Consider the following 21,582-nt stretch of genomic DNA (forward strand, 5'->3'; position numbering starts at 1 on the left):
TATTATTATTATTATTATTATTATTATTATTATTATTATTATTATTATTATTATTATTATTATTATTATTATTATTATTATTATTATTATTATTATTATTATTATTATTATAAAAGTGTTCTGTTTGAAATTAAAACGACATGAGGATCGTCTGAAAAATATTGAATTATACATTTTTAAAAGAATATTGACCATTGCACGTGAAATGGCTTATTGACGGAAAAGAAAATATTTATGAAACAACTCAAATTAAGAATTTTATTTAAAATTTAATTGCTTGATATCTTCACTAATTACATGAAAGAAATATATAGAAGAACAGATGATAACTGAAAGCATGCTATTGTCCTGAAGAATCTGAATATAGAACAAAATCTGCATGAGCACTTGCATATTTATCTTGAAGCAAGAATCACTACGGAATCAATTATTTTTGTTTAGTTATTTATTTATTTTCATTAAATCATTTGTAATAATAATAATATTATTAATATTAATAATAAAACTTGAATATCATCTTAATAATATTATGCAATTTGTAAACTCACTAATTTAATCTTCTTATCACTTTTTTCAGTCAATAAATGTAAATTTAATAACACTTTTTTATTTATTTATTTTATGTTCGGCTTTTTGTTTCTCATTAATATCAAATAATATCGCGAAATGGGATATTTTAGCTACAGTTCTGGTTCATTTAAAACCGTTATTTAGTTATAGTCACACGAGAGACAAAAAAACCTCTTTTTATTTATTAGTGTTGTTTTTTTTAATTGATTTAATTACTTAAACAATTTTTTATTACTTAATCAAGTGTATCCAGTACATTTCGGTAGCTCTGCTTACACATTAATCGAATTTTTCGTGCAGATAAGAAGCGTTAAACTACAACAGTAAAATATGCACGCATTATGGCAATTTGGATTCTATTTTATTTTGATTGGTCGCTTATATTGACAGTGTGCATATTTACGAATTGGTGTACATACTAATGAGACAGGTGCTCGTTTGATTGGGTTTACGTTTGAACCAATCAGAAACGCCGTTACAAAGACCAATTATCCCAACCTTGCGTGTAGCTGGAAGCGGTGTGTGGCATAGTTTTAAGTGCTGTTTTCTCACACTAAATGGACGAGTATTCTGTGTTGTTTTCCCCTTAAATTATCGGAATTAACACATTTGGATTATCTATTTTTGCATGATAACCATGTATTTTGGATTACCTGTCGGATAATGTGGAGTTTAGCAATTTTATCAAACCATTGGCGGATTTTTTGGAAGTATTTACCCGAAGGTCACCGTACATCCAGTTCGTAAAGCAATTGGCGCTTAGAAACAGTGTATATGCTTCATATTTGCATAATTTCCTTCTAGTTTGGTGTATTTTTGTAAAGGCTAGTTGATGACAGACAGAATGTATCCAAACAGACACCCGGTAAGTACTATTACATGTGAGAGCCGCTCATGAATTTAGTTCCTTTGTTCTGGCCGCCTACATTTCACTGTATGCAAATGTGTACTGCGTTTTACCCGCAATGCGTGTCGATTTACACAAACCGAATGATGAGTCCCGTGCCTGAGAGATTTCGGGAATATTTCTGTGTGATTTGTATCAGCTGTAGCCGCGCTATCAGCGTGTACATCTTCTGACTTAAAATGATTAAATGAAAACTGGTTATTACATGAGATTTAGGTCGAGTATAGGTGGTTCACTGTACTTCACATCAACGCTACATAAAATAATCACACATGTATATAGATCTGCTTGATTTTTCATATAGTACAATGTTCCTTTTATATTTTAATCGAGTACAAATTCTTTGGCTAATTTATAGACTAAATCCACTAATGTGTACAAGCTTTTGACATTTTTCTTCACTTTAGTCCCAGCACCAGCCGGGTCAGCCGTTCAAATTTACTGTGGCGGAATCATGTGATAGAATCAAAGAAGAGTTCAGCTTCCTGCAGGCACAGTATCACAGGTAAGCATAGTAGAGGTTGAAGTCTTGCGAGTATCAGCATGTGCCTGTCCCAGGGCTCGCACTTGCAGTAATATAGCATTTCAGTGGGAAATAGAGCAGTTCAGATTTCTGTATACATTTATTTTAATAGAAGCCAAATTTATGTGGTAAACCTATGAGGCACCCCCTTGATTTGTAGTCCAGACTCATATGTTACATGGAAATATGACCTCTGTGACCCTTTTTTGAAGGATACATTGTACAAGCGTCAAGATATTTAGGTTAACTATGCACAGTTGGTTACTTTTATGAAATTGTCAGGATTTGAATTGTATCAAAATTCATTTTTGTGATTAGATAGGTACCTCATGCACATCTGAAAACCAATGATATAGGGGCAGGCCAATATACACTGAAATAAAAATGTAGTCTGTCACCTGTCTGACAATTTTATGATACTGGCTGTGTAATTTAAGTGAGAGATGCTCCTGGAATAGAGTAAGGGTGATTCTTATTACTTAACATGCATCAGTATGTGGAAACTGACTTGAAAAAAGTAATAGCAAATTTAGTTTGATTAGTTGCAAATCCCTAGATGAGTAATCAGGTAGTGTTTTACACATTTGACCATTTATGTGTGTTTGTCAGCAAAGCTGAACTCAATGGCTCCTTAATTTTTATATAAATAATAGAATTCCTGAATAGTATTTCACAATGGTGAACACAATTTCAGTGACTAAGCATGCACATCAAATGAAAATCAAATAGTACTTATTTATGGATATTTATTTACCAATTCTGTGCCAAAATTAAGAAAAGATTATGTGAGGGTGACATTGTAAAACATCTAGGAGATTTAGGTCAATTTTGTTTTGCTGAATAAATAATGTTCTTAAAACATGTCAGCTGTGGAATATAAGGGAAGTATTAATTAACAGTTAAATATACCATAGGTCTCTAAGTCCATCTGCCTAGCTTGGCTCAGAAAGGATAGGTTCATGATGTTGATTTTAGAAAACAAAACCAACTGGCTAATACTGGTTCTGGACCTCAGAAGATCTGTTAAGTGGCTGTCGACAGTGTGTATGACTGAAGAACTGTTAAAAATTTATGCAAAAATGTGGTAGAAAGATCAACCTCACTGTGACCTAGTTTTGAAAGTGATTCACACAGATTGTAAATGATTATTTTGTATGGCATCTCTATGCATGTAAAGCAATTGGGTTATATTGGGTTATATATGGCAACTTCTAAAGAGTGTTTCCCCATAATTTTATTTTACTAGTTGCCACACTGAATATTGTAATAAATAATGTAAAAGTAAACAATGATTATCTTATAGATTTAAATGAGTATGTGCTTTTTGAGGGTGTCCATAGCCAAGCCTTTAAGGTCATTGACTTAAAATCACTTGCCCTTCACCACTGTGCCAGTTGAATCTTGTCAGAGACTGTGCTTTTTTATGCGGGGAAGCTGTCCAGCTGCATCTGAAGCCTTTCTCTACTAGTGAAACTTGAAAGTTACCATTCTAACCCATACAGTGTTGATTCGATATAAAGCCCATCAAAAAATCTCTTCTTGTAACTCTCCCATGTACCAACGCACAAATTTTACAGTTACATGAAGTTTTTTTAGGTATATAACTCAGTAATTGGCTATCCCTTTCTTTATTGGCACCCAGTAAAACCCAGGGCCATAGTTCAGTTGTTTGCTAATGGTAAAAAAAAAAGTTTATAAGTCATTGGTCATTGACTTATGTGCAAATTAAAGATGGCTGTTAAATGCTTTCCAATTTACTGAAGAAACTACCTCTGTTATTCATGTGTAACAAAACTGCAAACAGCTCTCTGAATCATGATATTATTTTTCTAGCTCTCGATCTGATACTAATCTGGATAATAAAAATTTTGGAAGTTTAAGTGCCCGCACCTACATGTCACGACTAAATCAAGATAATGACAGATTATTACTGATACGAATTATTGACATAATTTTACACTGTGAATTCTATACTTCACAGTCAAATATTTCAGAAATGTTATCATAGGTTTTATTGGTCTATGCATAATTATTTTTGTGAAGCGGTCATGCTAGGAGTTTATCAAAAATATTGGCAAAATGATAGTTTTCCAATAAGTTTGTTATTGCATTAGGTATTAAGAAAGGCCAGTGTTTTTGAAATTTTATTATATTATTCAGTAGGTTTAAATTTATATCTATTAAGCTTTTTAATAATTGACTGTATTAAGCTCATGCCACCCTTGGCATTTTGGACTTATCAGGTCAAGGTACAATATGAAAAATTTACTATCGTGTCCTTAGCAGGGCAGGGATTTAAACCCCAAACCCCCCTATGTGTTGAGAGACACAGACTAAAACCAATATTTATGTTATCTAGAGACCTCTAAACAATTCTGTTCATGTACAAATTTGTTATTCACAAATATTACATTGCCAAAAAGTTTGTATTGATATATGGAAATGCTAACAGTATGCAGGCAGTCTGGTTTATATTCATGGAAATATTTTATATGGTAATGCTGATATCAAGTCATGGATATGATGCCTTGTTGCCATGTTGCTTCAACTGATTTTTTAAAGCGCTCAAAAATTCTCTTTATGTTGCATTGACTGATATCAACATATTTACCGTAGGTTATAACAATCTTGCAGTGATACTCGATGTCAACATATACAATCTCTGTACTACTATAGACAAGATGATATCTGTAAAAATTGCTGATATCATATGTCTGCCCGCTTAGCTCAGTAGGGAGAGAATTGGGTTAAACCCCGTAAACCAGGGTTGTTGGTTTGATCTTCCGGCAAAGGGACATTTCTCTGTGACAATTGACTTGCAGAACAGTTTTGATATCAGATGTATGAATATCGACATTGTCAAGGCAGACATGATGTAAGCAAAGATGTCAACATAAAGATTAGCATGATTTGGGGCATAATTTGTGAAGACAACAGGTTTCAGTATTGTTTGATATCAAAATGAAGAACATCAACATTAGACCTAATTAAAGTCATTTATAACCATAGCAGATACTACCTCACCTGGTTTATGCCTCACCCTTCTGAGATAGTTTGATGGTGAAAAATATCTGCTTAAAGCCCTAATTAATGCTACAATTAGGACATGTCTTGGGCCATTTTTGGGGGCCAAAACCACCCCATTGACTACACAGTATGGGGTTGGGAAGAAAGGTTATTACAAAGCTCGTTTCCCCAGTATCCCCCTAGGGATGGGGGTTTGGTAAATACTATTGACTTGCATATAATGAATACAAGAGCATAGCTGGGATGAACATGGCTCATGATGAAAAGGTAACTTGATGCAATGAGATAATTGCAAAACCATCTCTGAGTCAAAAAAGAGAAAAATTACTCAAAAGTATGATGCTTTTTGAGAAGAAAAACTGATAACGAATTGATGTTGGGTGGGGGAATGGGACAGGACCTTACTTTGGAAATTTCAATGGTGATGGGAACAAGCCTTATTTATTTGATCTTGACTTGTGATGTCTCAGAGACATTTTCAAGATGAATAATTACTGTGCTCTTTATCACGAAAGGTAAGAAAAAAGATAAGAGCTAAAGTAGACATATTTTAAAGGCTGTTACAAATGGTTTGACATGTAAAAACAAATGACAAGCCTTTCAAAAGTTAAAATCTGGTAAAGGAAAGATCCAAAGACATGTTCCAAAGCATAAAGTAAGGCTTGATAAACTAGACTGATCACTGTTTGTCCGAATGGCACACAATTTGTAATGGAGCCACACATTACTAGCTCAGACTTTGTTCTCTATGGAGGGTAAGTTTGAAAAAGAATGTGCTAGAATGCACAAAAATGTACACGAGGGAAAGAACCCGAGACGGCAAAGTGTACAATTAGCCAGTACTTCAGGAACAGACATATTACCAGCAGAGACAAAAGGCATAAAATATTTACCAGTCATGGAATAAAAGAAGTTTGTCACACAAGTATGATATAATGTTAAAGAGATGTGCACAAAGATTGATACTCTTTCGAAGGAAACGTAAGACTTTGCTTCGTCACGTGTTCTTTTGAGAATGATTATAAAAAAGCTCCTCAAATGAAATTGAAGAAGCATGCACTTCTTTGCGAACATCTTGGTTAAAAATTCTCTTCCTTATAGTAATATTCTGACTATCTAGTAGTAGTAGGCCATTTGTAGTCTACCTAGTCTCTGTAGTGTAAATGGCTACTTGGTAAATACAGTAGAACTTCTATGAGTCGAACTTCGATTAGTCGATTTTCTCGATGTGTCGAAGAAAAATGAAAGTCCCGATTCTTCCCCCTATATATTCCTTATAAAAACCTATTCATGAGTCGAGATTTTATGTGTCGAATTTTTCGATGTGTCGAAGTTTTTTCGTGGTCCATATAAAGTAAATCTAGTGTAATTTACCACAAATAAGTCGAAGTTGTTCGATTATTTTGACACCTTCGATCTCGAGACATTTTTCACACCTTATCTGGCTGCGAAGACGATTTCCAATCAACTTGTGTGACAGGTGTTAATTACACAGCCGTGTGTTCAAACGGCCTTTGTTTGCGATAAAATGTGTGATAAAATGCTTTAATCGTTACTATTTTAATTGCCATAGTGGTATTTGAAAGTAAACGGTAAGAACTTCTTTCATTTGAAAGCATCCGTGACCCGGTGTCGCGTGAGAATAACACGCGTAATATTTACTATAAGCTGGTTTAGTTATCGCCCTTTCGTATTGTTACGCCTTTTGTAACTCTATTGTATACGTATAATTAGTCGTGAAAAAAGTTACTTAACATTCTTTATTTATCATTGTAAAATGTAAAATATCAGAATAATGATGGAAAATATAAAATGGGTTTTGTTATAGATCTTATAATTAGGACTAGTCACGGGTCGAAATTTTGTCATGGAATTGAGAGCAATTCATGAGTCGAAGTCCCGATGTGTCGAAGTTTTTACGCAAGTCCCTTCAACTTCGACTTACCGAAGTTCTACTGTATTTTGTTACCATAATCCCTTTTAAAACAAATGGACTTTTCCCAATTCAAAGCAATGGCACATTTATTTCACAAAAATTAGGGGTAAATAACCTGTTTGCCTCCCATCAAGCCAGTTTTGAGTTCAATGGTACAGATTTTTACCTGTTTATATATAGTCTTGTCTGCTTAAAATATACCTATCCAAATAAAAAAAAATGCAGATATTTTAAGTAGATAATGTTAAGTTGACTTAACCTTTTAGTTGAGGACATTTGAACGCCTGAAGTTTTGATAGTTGGCCATGTTCCTAAGAGTGTAAATCTATGTATTGTGTTGCGGGCTTTAATCACGTTTAATTACCAAAATCTTTTCGCGGTCACGTTAATCTTTGTAAAATCTTTATATACAGATCAGACAGATTGCAGCTTTCTAATGTTTTTATTTCAAGAATTCGTAAATATTTTTAGGTTGCCTCAAAATTGAATACAGTAATCGGAGTTTGTTTTGAAAAGTATTTATTATTTGTAAATCTGTGTATAGAGTATAGATATTATTTAAGCTCTGGCAGAGATAATGACATGCCTGTACAGGTGTGCAGTCTTTTTTGACTTTTAATTAATGGAATAATATTATTTAAAAAACCATAAATAATAGTTAAGTAACAAGGTCACACTTGAAAATACGGTCAGTAATAATGGACCTGAAGAGATTTTATAAATAACAAAACTTTCCTGCAGATTTGAAATTGCTGTAAGTAAGTGTACAACTACCCTAGAGATTTGAAATTGCTGTAAGTAATGAACCCAAAGGTCTTTCAAATAACACAACTGCCCTGAAGATTGAAATTGCTGTAAGTAATGAACCCAAAGGTCTTATAAACAACACAACTTCCTTAAAGATTTGAAATTGCTGAAAATTAATGAACCCAAAGGTGTGATAGATAACACAACTTCCCTAAAGATTTGAAATTTCTGTAAGTAATGAACCCAAAGGTCTTATAAACAACACAACTGCCCTAGACACCCATAGCAATTTTCTACCCAGTTTTGATGTACCACCTCTGAAAACTGCTGTCAATAATGGACCCAAGGCTTTTTCCCTCATGATTTTGAAAAAATTGTCATTATACTTGCCAATTTGGGAAAGGAAAAAACCTGGTGTAAGTTTGGATTTTTTGGGAAATCTGCATGATTTTAAAGAATATATTTCAATTGGGAAGAGGCTCTTTTGTAGGCCAGTGTTATATAATGTAAAGAAGCCCTGCAACTCTTTTTTGACTGACTTAAGATGGCCTTTATTCTTAGATTTAATTTTAGATTAATTAAGAAGATTGGTATGTAGATATAACCAGGACTTGTTTGTCACCTATCTTACAACATACAATGTTTTAATTAGATCAAGGTCTAGATCATCCTTAGTAGAACTATATCTAGATTTAATAGTGGATAACATGGTATCAGATAACATAACTTTAAACCTTTTACCATCTAAAGTTTTGTAATCAACTTGACCTGCTGTAAACTTAAAATTTGTCATTGCTACTACAACCTTTAGCCTGCTGGCAGCGACAATCTACCCATGTGACCATTGAAGACCAAGATCATCCGCTGTGGCACAACTGTGCCATCAAGGTCATGGTCTGCACTGTTCGCTATTCAGTCTGTACATATCAGCCCTCAGATCATGGTCTGCAGTGTTTGTTATTTCAGTCAGTATATATATACTTTGAAATTTGAAATAAAAATTCTGAATGGATTAGTTGAGATTGAAAGATGGATCAAGTTGATTTAGAATATTTCGTGAGATGAGGGTTTAAGGAAGTTGATAATCGATTGATTATGAACCCTATTCAATTGGTAAACAAACCAACTACTGTTAGGTGATAATGTTATGAATCCGAAGTTGCTCTTGTCGCCCTTCAACAGTATAGCTATTTTTAGCTCATGTTAGTCATGTGACAAGGTGTTTTCCAAAACAACATCATAATTGTAGAAATAAAGAATAATTGAATAATTGTATGAAGGCTTGCACTCATGCTCATTACACATCTTTAATCCTTGAGTTTTCAACAGTATATAACATTATATAATAGAGTTTGGCCTGTGCACATTGAAATGCAGAAGGAGTCATTGTTTTCTGCACTTCTGGAATTTTAAACAAGACATTTTTGCCACTCATATTCACAGCATTGGTATAATTGAGATTTAAAATATAATTACAATTCTATTGCAGTCTGAAGATGGAGTGTGAAAAACTGGCCCAGGAGAAAACAGAAATGCAAAGACATTATGTAATGGTAAGTGTGCTACTTCTATATTTCTCATAGAAAATGATTGCTGAAGTTTACTAAGGATGAATCCTGTTGGTTGAAGACTCTCGTGTATGTCTCACTATTTAGCTATTTTTGCTCGGTTTTAACGATAAAAAACCTGAAGTTTGTAAGCCAACAGTAGACAGCCTGGTCTCACTGCGCAGATGTGCAGGCTGGCCTGATTGTGCAAAGGCTCTTCACTTTCAGGTTCCAGCAAGGTAAGGGTAATTTGTGGGACAAGTGGGTACGGTATGTAGGTAGGACCACCAACACCTGTCTTGTGTTCAGCTTAGAGCCAGATATCTTTCCAGGGGCAGCGAAATCAATTGTCCGTACTGCCCAGGGTTTCCCACAGCCTGTACGGACAGGAGGACATTTTTAATAATTTGCTATTTAAATATAATACAGACATGTTAAGAAATGCATCTGATAAAATTGGACAAGTTAGTCAAAATCAGCTTTTGCCTGCCCTGCTTTCTCAAACCCTCGCAGTCTTATATGGAACTTTAGTTTCGTAAAGGAAGTTTCTATATTATCAAATTAAAATATCTTCGTATTTATTATATATCCTACTTGTATGTTTTCTGTTATAAACAGTTATTAGGTATGATAATATTCTTTTTAACACATTAAATTTATAGCAAAACTGGAGTGAATTTTTCGTGCGTGTTTAAAAAAAATTCACGTTGTTAGAGTAGAGCAAAGATAGTACAAGCAGACATTAATTGTCTCGAAAATAGAAGATGATTTTTTTGCTGACATTTAAACATAGTATAGAAATTTTGCTGATGAATGAGAGTAAAGTAAGTGGTTACGAAAGTATGATTTTTTTGTTGTTTTCTGTTAAATTAGTTAAAAAAATAGTGATACAACCGTAAAAATGTTTATGGGGGAGGTATTTTTGTTAGGAAATTATTTGTTTGTGAAATATATTGAATTGAAATGTAAGCGGTTAAAGTTAACCATTCTTGTAAACTTACTTAAATTGTTTTACTCTTTTTGATTTCTTTAATATTGGCTTATCTGACAGGTGTCGATCTGACAGTGCTGCTTTTCGTAGAGCCAGGCCAGCCTGAACTTAGGCATTTCTATAAAGGTGCCGACATGTGTCTTGAATAATGTACAACAACCCAATCGTCTGGTTATAAAAAACATTTTTCTGAGCTTGATATCAAATCTCTGGATTTTTGTCAGTGTACGCTCGCTCTGTGGCGGTTTCTTACCATTTTAATACCCGAGATCTTAGTTTGAGCCCCCAAACATTAGAACATTTCTATATAATCTAGAACCTCATAGGTGTCTTCTTTCTGGGTTATTTGTGTTATTTTGACTAAAATAAAAAAAAAAAATAAAAAAAAAAACACCAACAGAATAAAAATACAAGAACTTCTTCGAATTGAAAATCCCTCCAGCAACAGATCGATGGACTAACAATTTTTTTTTTATTTAATCAAGTAAAAAAAAAGTATCAACATTATAGCCAATAGGTTTGGCGGTAGTCTTATTTCTGTCACCTGCTGGGACAGTTTTATTATTACGACGTGGAACTAAGTGACGCTAGTTCCCACTGTTTGACTTTCGCTTCAGTGTCGAGTGGTGTATTTTCCTGCATTGATTTTTGTCTTCTCCATCAAGTATCCGCGTAGAATTAGAATTTAGAAAAATTTTAAGTGCACGAGTTTTTTTGGGGGGATTACAAATCTGGCATAGATTGATAAGTTTTTTTTCTTCTTCCCTGAGTTGGTATTATGTGTCTTTCTTGGCAAATTATGGCACCAGGATGGTAATTTGCCAGTAGTTTGTCTGTGTTTCTCCAAATGTTATTGTAAAAAATATTAAATTTCAGATTTTTAGGAGATCAGTTAAATGTTATTCAGTAACTTCTCAGATTTTAAGATGTTGTACCTATGGCTCATAGATATCTGTTGACAAGGACATGTTTGCTGTGTGGTCCAATCAGGTTGCGGATTGGGATTTCGATTTTTACAGTCCTGTCCTGGTTCTAACCTGGCCCGAGGGAGTGAGGAGTCATTGGTGGAAAGTGGTTAAGGCTACAGGCTTCACATCAATTGCCTCTAACCTCTGTTCATTCGAATCCTGTCAGGTGCTTGGATTCATACATCAAACAGGCTTCACATCACTTGCCTCTAACCTCTGTTGGTTCAAATCCTGTCAGGTGCTTGGATTCATACATGTGAGAAGTCCTTTTATATGAACATTACACTACATGTGGTCCTGTCCAAGCACTTGCTAGGATTGATGAGGACTTGTTCTGGCTTGAATATGTGGTCCTGTCCTGGCACTAACTGTGACTGATGTAGCCCTGTCCTGCAGTTTCTGCATTGAACCAGGAAAGCTCCAGTTGCAGAATAACTGTCAACCTGTTTACTATGTGGTATTTCTAAAAGATATTCCTGAAAAGTTGTAATTATTCTTTCGATACTAAGGAAAAGTTGATTGTAATGTTTAACTGCTGTATAAATATTAATTTGTTTTCATTTTCATAATGTGAAAGTTCACTTGTTTGCCATGAAGACCTTTACATTTATTGTAATCATTTTTAGAATCGGCAGTGAACTGTATTGCATAAATCAGTAATTAAAGTTACCTAACTGTGGCAGGTGTTAGGAATTTGTTACAGATATACAGGCAGGCTCTGGTGGAAAACTTATACTTAAATTTCCCTCGGTGCAAATTGATTAAATCTTTCTTATCATCCAACCAACCACTTAATACTTTTCACATGAAATTAATAAGAAACATATTATTTCTGATGGTAATTTTATCTCTTAACACTTATTTGCTTATAAAGGATAATAAATTTGTGGTAAGATTGGGGGCGAGATTAGTGTATGTACAGGTTTATTGTAAAATGTTTTCCAGTTCCTGCAGTAACGTCTCCTTCAACCTCTTCTATTAAAAGCAACATTTCAGTATCTGGTTTACACTTGTACAGCCGAGAGAAAAAAAAATTTCGAGTGTTTTTTTTTTTTTTTTAAACTTTTTTTTTTTTGCCATGACATCTTTACTGGAGTGTGAATGAATGAGTCAGAAAGCCTGTAAATATTTATTTAAATGTTTTGACCTATTGTGAACGCGGAGGTATCGGGTATCAAAACGGTGTCTTTGTTACCAGACGGGTTTTTTCCAGTGTTTGTGGTGAATGACAGGTATTCTTGTGTGTGATCAAGTTTGAAGAACTATCTCGCGAGATCTTTGATGGTGGTTTAATATCTTAAAATCCATTAGGCTTTAATATTTTTGGCTGTGATTGTTGCGCTAACGCTAACTATCATACCAGGTATGTTTGGATCGAAGTCAATTATCGTCTCGAATATTTGTAAACAATTTGCCCGCCATTTTACCATTCTCTCACTTACCTTTATAGAAAAAAATGAAAATATAAGACTCTTAAACTCACTGTTTCTTCACATCATGAATTATGTAAGAAAGGATTAAGAATATATGAAGTTCTAACCAATATAAGTCCTATCGAAATCGTTCTTATTTGATGTATTTAACCCATTACTTCATATACACGCCTTTTAACGCCTTTTTCACCCCCCCCCCCTTTTTTGTTGTCTCAAATGATGAAAAAATGCCTTATTTAGGCCCCAAACACTTGTTTTTGTTTGAGAAATGTTGTTAAAAAAATTGACCTCTTTTTCGGCGCGGCCCCCCAACCAAAAGATACATCAGGGGGTTGCCAGAAGGGGGATGTGCCCCCTTCTGTTTTGGGGGGTTTGAAGGGGGCGGAGTCCCCCTCATCGCCAAGAAAAATTTTGGACTTGTGAGAGGCTGTAAATGACCCAGATTGATCATAAGGTAACGTGTAACCAACGCTGAAAAGCATTTGACTCTATCTCAATCCATTGATAAGTTGCAGCACTTTGAAATCAATTTTGATGGAAAAAATCAACGCAAAATAGTGATTTTTGGCAATTTTGAGATGTCCCCTCGTTGCCATGGTAACAGAAAATTTAAGTCTGAGCATGTTGTTGCAAGGACAATGGTCCAGTCAACATTTGTGCCAAGTTTGATTAGTGTTGAAGCAGTTTTTATAGTATTATAGCAATTTGAACTTGTAACGGGAGACTTTTCAATGAAAACAGCCATTTTTCACAAAATGCTCATGAAGCAATGGGTTAAGACCAGTTAGCCTTTGTTATGGTGGTAATCCATTCATTTCAACCTTCCCGATACCATGGCTTTAAGTTACATTTAGTCTTTATGGATAGAGATTTATATAAATTTGTACCCATCGTGATGGTCAATTTTATGATTTTCTTGCTGCCAGCCCCATATTATATCCATTCGTTCAGTGCAGTCCAAAATTAGCTGGCAACTGTCTGGTCAGGTTCTGCACTGTTCAATTTTCAGTCAGTTTTCAGTATACAAAAGCTAACACGTAAACCAACTCAAGGTTTAAAATAAAATGTTGGATTCTTTATATATCAAGTATAGACTGGTGGAATTATTTATGAATATTAAATGTAATATTTCTGTTTAACGATGATGTTAGTGGTGTATGCTCTGTTATTACATTGTCTTGGAGTACGTATTGCCATTGCCGAGTGTAGGAGAAACACTTGAAGGTAATTATGGAAAGTTGTGGTTAATTAGGAATCCTAACCACATGGTAATTACTTGTAATTACGACATAAAAGCCTGGAGTCTTTGTTGAACTTATTATCTATGATACTTATATCAACATTAAACTCTTCTGCCTTTTATTAAATAGCATGGTTGAAAAAAAAAACGAATGATAAAAATTAAAAAAAAAAAGTATGAGTGTTGTTTATGTTGTTATTTTTATGGACTAAGTGTTGTTTTTGTTGTTATTTTCAGTATTACGAGATGTCTTATGGACTCAATGTAGAGATGCATAAGCAGGTAAGCCTTTTTCTGTTCTGTGGAAATCAGTATGTAGAAATAGAGATAGTAATTGGTTGATGCTTGAGGGGGCATGGGTGGTACCTTTCATTTACCATTACCAACCACGAATAGGCTCAGTTAAACCATGCCTGCAACATTTTCATTTTTTTCCATTTTGGACGTTCTTTAGGGTTTTATTTCTATCTCTATGATAATAATTATGTTAAAAGAAATAGTTGGTCAACTTTGAAGAATGACGCTGTACATAAAGGTTAACTTTACTGTAATGTATAATCATGATTGCGTTTGTTAAAGCTTGCTCGTTTCAAGTTGAAAATAGATCCATGCTGAATTACTAACTGCTGCGATAGGCAATTAAATTATGACTGATCCATAATTTTTTTCTCTCTCTTGTTAGTAAAGATCTCTGTCCGGCAATAGGAAAACATAGGATAAATATGTAGTTCGTCTGTGTGGAAACACGTGTAACGGTGTACATACACACTGTTGAAAGGATTGTGTGTTTATACCAGCTGACATGAAAACTTGCGGTTTATCAAACACCATTTACTTGTTCCTACATCAAGTACAAACATGAAACCACATTCAGACGATGTATAATATAGACCATGCACAATTATTATTAGTTGTTTCTTAATTAGCCTCATGTGTGATTAATACAAGTTAGCATTCTTGAAACAATGAATTTAAAGATTTCCATTTTGTTTTGACCAAGTTTTATAAATTTAAACAGTATATCTATCTAAGCTTGGTTTTGCTTATTTTAACTATACTTTTTATTCCTCTTCATTTAAATTTCCAGTACTGATGTTGTACCAGGAAATCCATTTGTGACCCCAGTAGAGCTTGAACGTACTAAACTTAAAAAACTTTGTTATTGTTCATAATTAACAAGTGAGAAAAATGTACAAGGCAAACAATGTAATATTTCTGATTAGAAAAAAAATCTAATCTAGATAAATACAGAATAAACTGGTTTTGTGGGGGCAAAATATTAATGTGTGAAAATCTGAGTGACCGAATGTACACAGTATAATAACACTGAATTCCGACATGGCAAATTAATATTGTCATCTCTCCGTGATATGGGGAAGATAAAAAGACTGAGAAAGTACGGCCAGTAGCGATTTGGTCACCTTGCCTCTATTTTAGCTTGTCCAGTCACACCTGAGGGCACACTGATAATTGATGTTATTTATCTGATTCTACGGTCTACCATTGTAAACTGTGCATTATAATTTCAATACAATTAGTCGGAAAGTTTGCCGCAGGAGTTTTTTCAGATCGAGTGTGTTTTTGTGGTGATAGTTGTTGACAATGCACCGTGTGTCATTACAGGGAAAATCGTTAAAATTATCGATGCGAAACGCTATTTGAACTATGGGTTATGTGGTAATGTGTTAGATTGAAAAATGATAGTTACAATTCATTAAACCGGATCAATGTGTTACAGTATAAAAACCAAATTAGTTCTTTTGTTGATTTAGTAGATTTATCTATGTACGTATATGATTTAATTTTCAAGTATCTCAACCATGAGGTGGTTATTTAATAATATTTTAGTTAAATAAAGGTTTTAACAAGTTTAGATTGTAAAGAATTTATGTGACCCTCGATCAAGAAATGGATATTGAAAACTGTTTTAAAAAGTTTTGAAAAGGTCTTTTTTGTTTTCTCCTTAAATTTAGTAAAAAAAGATTGCCTAAAATTTAAGCAAAGGTCAGTAGTAGATCTGAGGTTTTCATCCCCACCCCCCACCACCTGATTGATAGATCTGTATGACATTATTGTTTTTGTCTATCTGTCTGTCTGTCTGTCTGTCAATCAAAGTTTTTTTAACATTGACCATTACACAGAAACATGTCCAACTACAGCCCCAAATTTCACAGGTGCATATACCTTACCAGACCCACTTTGAGGTCAAAGGTCAAGGTAACCCTTATGGGCAATTGGTTCTTTTGAATAATGTCCAACAAAAGTGAATTTTCCAGAATTTACATGATGAATATCATATGGACAATTATAGAATGTCTGGAAAGTATTGACTAGTGTAAATCAAATCAGATAGTGTCAGCCATGTAAAGGTGTTACTGGGTCCAAGGCTGTAGAGAAGAAAAATAAAATGTTATTTTAGGCAAAAAATTTAGTCACCAGTCATGACATTCCTGTGGTATAAAATAAGCAACCACAAAGAGATTGTGTATGCCATGAAAAAAAAGTTGTCACATGTAAATTAATGGTTTGGTTAGAATTTCGTGTGCATGTGGTTATTGCCAAAAAAGAAGAAAAAACACGTCTTTGAAAATAAAAATGCGGGCAGGTTATGTTTATACTCATATTTGCGTAATAATCCATGCATATATACAATATATATATTATGTTGCTCATGTTATATTAATGTTTAGAATAAATATGGGAAATCTATTGTATAAATAATTAATATGCTTAATTTAGGTATGGTTTCGACGAGATAGCATTAATTAAGGGTTCGTAATTATTAGTCCAACTGGTTCTTTCTGTATCAGAATGTCTGAATGTTACAATTTGACGCTACCAACGGATAGAAAAAAAACCGCCATGTATAGAACACTGTTATCATCATCAATAACCAATACACTTGTCCGCCACCGCCTTCCACTCCATAACCAGCTAGCAAACAACAACAACAATCGCAGCAACAACATTTCCGGAAATGCATAAAAGCAGTTAACGTTGACTTGCTCCATTGATAAAACATGCTGGGGAAAAAAATACATGAAAATTTTAACAGTTTACCTGCTGAATTTGTGAAACAGCCTTGCTTTGCTTTGAATTTGAAATAGAAGGTTTGAAAATAAAGGTATTTCAATATCAAAATACAAAAATTGTGTTGGCTGGCCTGACTATAAAAGAAGAACTGCTAGAAGCAATAATGTACCTGCATATAGAAGTAAAACTGCTACAACCATATAAGGTACCTGTGTACAGAAGTAAAACTGCTACAACCATATAAGGTACCTGTGTACAGAAGTAAAACTGCTACAACCATATAAGGTACCTGTGTACAGAAGTAAAACTGCTACAACCATATAAAGACTAAAGTACCTGTGTACAGAAGTAAAACTGCTACAACCATATAAGGTACCTGTGTACAGAAGTAAAACTGCTACAACCATATAAGGTACCTATGTACAGGAGTAAAACTGCTACAACCATATAAGGTTTCATATGTACAGGAGTAAAACTGCTACAACCATATAAGGTACCTGTGTACAGAAGTAAAACTGCTACAACCATATAAGGTACCTGTGTACAGAAGTAAAACTGCTACAACCATATAAGGTACCTGTGTACAGAAGTAAAACTGCAAGAAGCATAATAAGGTACCTATCAACATTTGATAAGTTAAGTGGAACAGCTAGAAGCATAATAAGGTACCTGTCTACATACGATAAGTTGAAGTAGACCAGCTAGAAGCATATAGCAGCAAATCTGGGTCACTACTGTATGATGGAAACACCAAAATAGAACATTTGGCAGTTTGATGAGGGAGTAGCCATATAAATAAGTGAACCAAAACTGTTACAAGCAGCACTTGGCAGACAATATACCTCCTGTTAAATCAGACACAAAAACAGAAAATGGAAAATGGTTGATATACTATAACATGAGAAATGGTACAAACGAAAGTTCCAATGAATAAAAATGCGGTGAACAAACGTTTATTTAACTTCCTAATACATAATGAATCAGTATTTGTTGTTGTTGAAGATATTGTACTTTTATATTCAAATCGGACGAAGAAGAAAAAAAATGCAGGAGAATATGCGAGGAAGTTGCGACGATTGATTAAGATTGAAGATGTTTCAAGTGTCGGAACAAGTATTGTGAGGGAAGTTATCTCAAGTGTTGTATAAAAGTCACTGAGCGCGTGGTTCCTGATGCTGAGTGCCGGCTAAGTATCTATGTGTTATATTACCTTCTACGTAAACAACGGAAGAGTGTTGAAGTATTTCACTATTTAGAAAACTTGTCATTTCCACACTTTACGACGTTTTTGAATGCCGCTCATTGTAATTGGTCATTTGCGATTGTGTGATGCAAGGGGAAAGTGTATAGGGCGTTTCATGCACATTGTCTCAAGTTAGTTGTGTCCTTATTGTAAACTGTTCCAAGGTCAAAAGCTTATAATGACTGTAAAACGCTGAGTAACCCCTCGTGTGTGTTATGAGTACAAAGTAGGGCCGTTTTTTCATGAACATGGGAATATTTAACCAAGTGTGATGAAATTTGTGAAACTGTAGACCTATTTTACATTATCTCAGGTGGTAGGATCAAAAGAATATTCCATTTTTCTGCTGGCTAGTATTTTCTAGTAGAATTTGCAGCAGCTAGGACGGTCAAGTAGAAAAAATGTGACTTGTTTGTAGAATATATACGAGAGACTCATCTGGTGGCTTTGAAACCTGTTTTGGACTTGGTAGGCGCTATCATTCGGATGAAAAATAAGCTTTTTAGTATTACTTTACATTTCATGATATCTGAAGAAAAGACCTAAAATATTTGCAAGCTATTATACATCCTTTTAAAATGTTCATCATCCTTTTAAAATGTTCATAGTTACGAGGAAGCAATTTCAAAAAGAAAATAAAAGATAACTGAATTGGGAATGATAATGTTTGAAATGGGTAAAATGATATTTATAAGTTCACATAATTATTTTAATGGCATTTTTCATAAAGGGCCATAATTATACGCGGTTTTGGGAAATTTTCACAATTTTTGTTGATTTTTTAAACATTGCTTTTCATTTGGGAAAAAAAGCACTTTATTCAGATTAATTTTAAGTGCAAAAAAAAAGAAGAAGATTCATCACTGAAAATATTATTGCAGTGCATACAGAAAATATTATTTCAGTACACAGAAGAATGTTTGGTTTTGTGGTAAATTCAACTGAGTAATCAAATACATGCTATTGGCTTGACTAATACTGAATATACCATGGCTAAATAGACATAAACCAAGAATTAAATGTTCACATATGTAATGTGGTGTGGTACAGAATTTATTAGTGGTTTATCTGGGCTGTATTTGTGATAAATTGCTAAACTGTACAAATCAATAAATGTCTGGTCAGTTGAGCGACTGACTCTTGTGAATGGGCAATTAATCAGCAGCTGGACATATAGCCATTTACTGTCATGTTTTTCCCTCCAAAAACCTCTCTAATCTTGCTGTTAAGAGGGTGTGAAATTTCATTCAAAAGTTGAATGACGTGGGTGCTGCCCCCTGCTGGCTTCCGTAGCACAGGAAATCCTTGTTTAATGTGATCAAGCCGTAATCCAATCATTGTCTTGCCCCCACTGGGCGCAACCATTTACTACCGCTAGAGCGAAACTGCTCGAAACTACTCGGGTGCTGCCCCCTTGTGGGAGCCTCCCTTTCAGTGGTATTTAATGGGGGAGGATAATTAGAGAGTGCAGAAGATGCAGAAGGGTCTTGTGACTTCTGATTAGAAACTTGTCTGTATATTGATTAGATACTGTGATTAGATAGAAAGCATGTGAAAAGTCTGTTACAGTGTGTTGACACTAATTTCACCCTCAGTGCCTGCAAAATGCTAACTAATGCTAACCAAATCTCTGGACAAAGGAATTGAAAGTTGGTGAGAGTTTGAGAGGAAGCAAAATATATGGAGTTAATTAAGCATTTATACATGGGAGAAATTGTCTGACCGTGCTTAAAGGCATAGACTGATATTATATTATAATCTGAAGGGTATGGGGAGTTTTGTAAGAGAAGTACAAACAAGTCTTAAGTAAACATTTTTGAGGCATAACTCATTTTGCATCAGGACTGGAGAAGGGTTTCCTTACCACCTTGAACAGCTTCCCTCTAGCCATACATGTAAGCCAGATATTCTGGTGCTGATTGCAGCCCGGAAAGATCTTTAGATCTTGTGAACTTTAGTACTTATAAATGAAAAAATAAGGGGTGACAATTCTAGCATTGATTTTGACCAAATTGTACTGTTTGTGAACTTACTTCCTACATGGCTTTTGTTTTAATAACGAATGTTCTAGAGTTTTCAAGACTATAGCTCTTTCAAATTCCGGAAATGTTAAAAATATTTTTTCTAAATGCTTATGAAAAATATGTCTGCTTTGAAGCAGTAAAATTTTAGACAAAAACTCATTAAAACTGGAAAGCACAATGACCCTAAGCTGTTTATGACACTGCCTCTTCAAAAACGACTCCATCCCCAAGGACAATTCGATGAGGAAAAATTGGAATTGAATGTAAGACTTGAAAAGAGAAGGATAAAAAAAGCCAACAACAACAATAAGGAAGAGAATATTAAAGTGGTGTAGAAAAAAACCTCTGGCATTGCAGGGATAAACGAGTGTGTCCATTCCAATCAGGTTGATGAGCTCATCAGGCCGACTTTTCCGAAATGATTCAATTATTTAATTACTATAGCAGTGCTGGAGTGAAGACGTGTGCTATAATGGAATACAGATTCCTACCGAAACCAAAAGCTGAAAACATCTTGATACCTTCAAGTCTCTGTTGCTGTTGAGCGTGGCATTAATGTTTCAAGGGTGTTAATGAGTTTAGTTTAATCTAGAAATTCCTCAAACAGAATGATTAGGATTTATGATCGAAGGTTTTCAGAAAAAGGAAATTGTTGTTGCCATGACTTTTCATTGTAACATGTACACTTATTAATCATGGCTTGGGCTGGAGTAGTAAATGGTGGTGGGTTCAGAATTTTTTTTCAAGGATTATAAGAAAAAGTTGACTAGGCGTGCCATGTGCGAGCTTGCTTGCTAGATACATATCTAAAAATGTTTTAACCATTCTTACAAATGCAAAACAGTTGAATAGACTGGCTTAATGAACCGTTTTATAGAAAACGTTAATGAACCATGAAAAAGTAAATAGGACTCGTAAATCTGTATCTTAAAACATGAAGCTCCACTGAACACGGCTAAATTTGAGGCTTTTAACCAACTTCATGCAAAAATTGTATATATGCATCTTTTTAGATGCATTAATTAACAAGGGGATTAAAACACATTGATCGATGGAAGCATGTGTCAATTTATTATAGGACAGAAAAATCAACAACGCCTCTTTAGAATAAATATTTAAAACAAATTTTTTTTATATCAATTAATTATACAAATGTGGAGTGTATGCCTTTAAAAAAAAAGGAACTGTATTGTTTAAATATTTGTAAGAAAGCTTAAAATCAAATTTTTGGACGGAACATTTGAAAAAACCTATACCATTAGTGAAAATAGAGTCAGACAGGGTCTGACCAAGCTCTGAACCTTGGCGATTCATTTCAAGTATTTTGAGGCTGAATCCACCAAATAATATGTTGGTTCAAAGTAAAGGCTGTATATAATAGAAATTTAACGAG

The 21,582-nt window shown here is 34.2% G+C and overlaps 1 protein-coding gene across 1 annotated transcript in view; it reads left to right on the plus strand.

Annotated features, from left to right (window-relative positions):
* Positions 1–1,053: 1,053 nt before the first annotated feature.
* Positions 1,054–21,582, plus strand: part of LOC132744386 (transducin-like enhancer protein 3-B) — a 67,589-nt gene continuing 47,060 nt past the window's right edge. Inside the window, exons 1-4 of the mRNA XM_060733103.1 lie at positions 1,054–1,435; positions 1,885–1,982; positions 9,200–9,263; positions 14,127–14,171. Of these exons, the coding sequence (XP_060589086.1) occupies positions 1,403–1,435; positions 1,885–1,982; positions 9,200–9,263; positions 14,127–14,171 (240 nt within the window). The 5' untranslated portion in view covers positions 1,054–1,402. The remainder of the gene's footprint in view (positions 1,436–1,884; positions 1,983–9,199; positions 9,264–14,126; positions 14,172–21,582) is intronic.

This window comes from Ruditapes philippinarum, unplaced genomic scaffold (assembly GCF_026571515.1).
Source record: "Ruditapes philippinarum isolate M1 unplaced genomic scaffold, ASM2657151v2 ctg390_1_1_1_1, whole genome shotgun sequence".
Taxonomy (NCBI): Eukaryota; Metazoa; Mollusca; class Bivalvia; order Venerida; family Veneridae; genus Ruditapes; species Ruditapes philippinarum.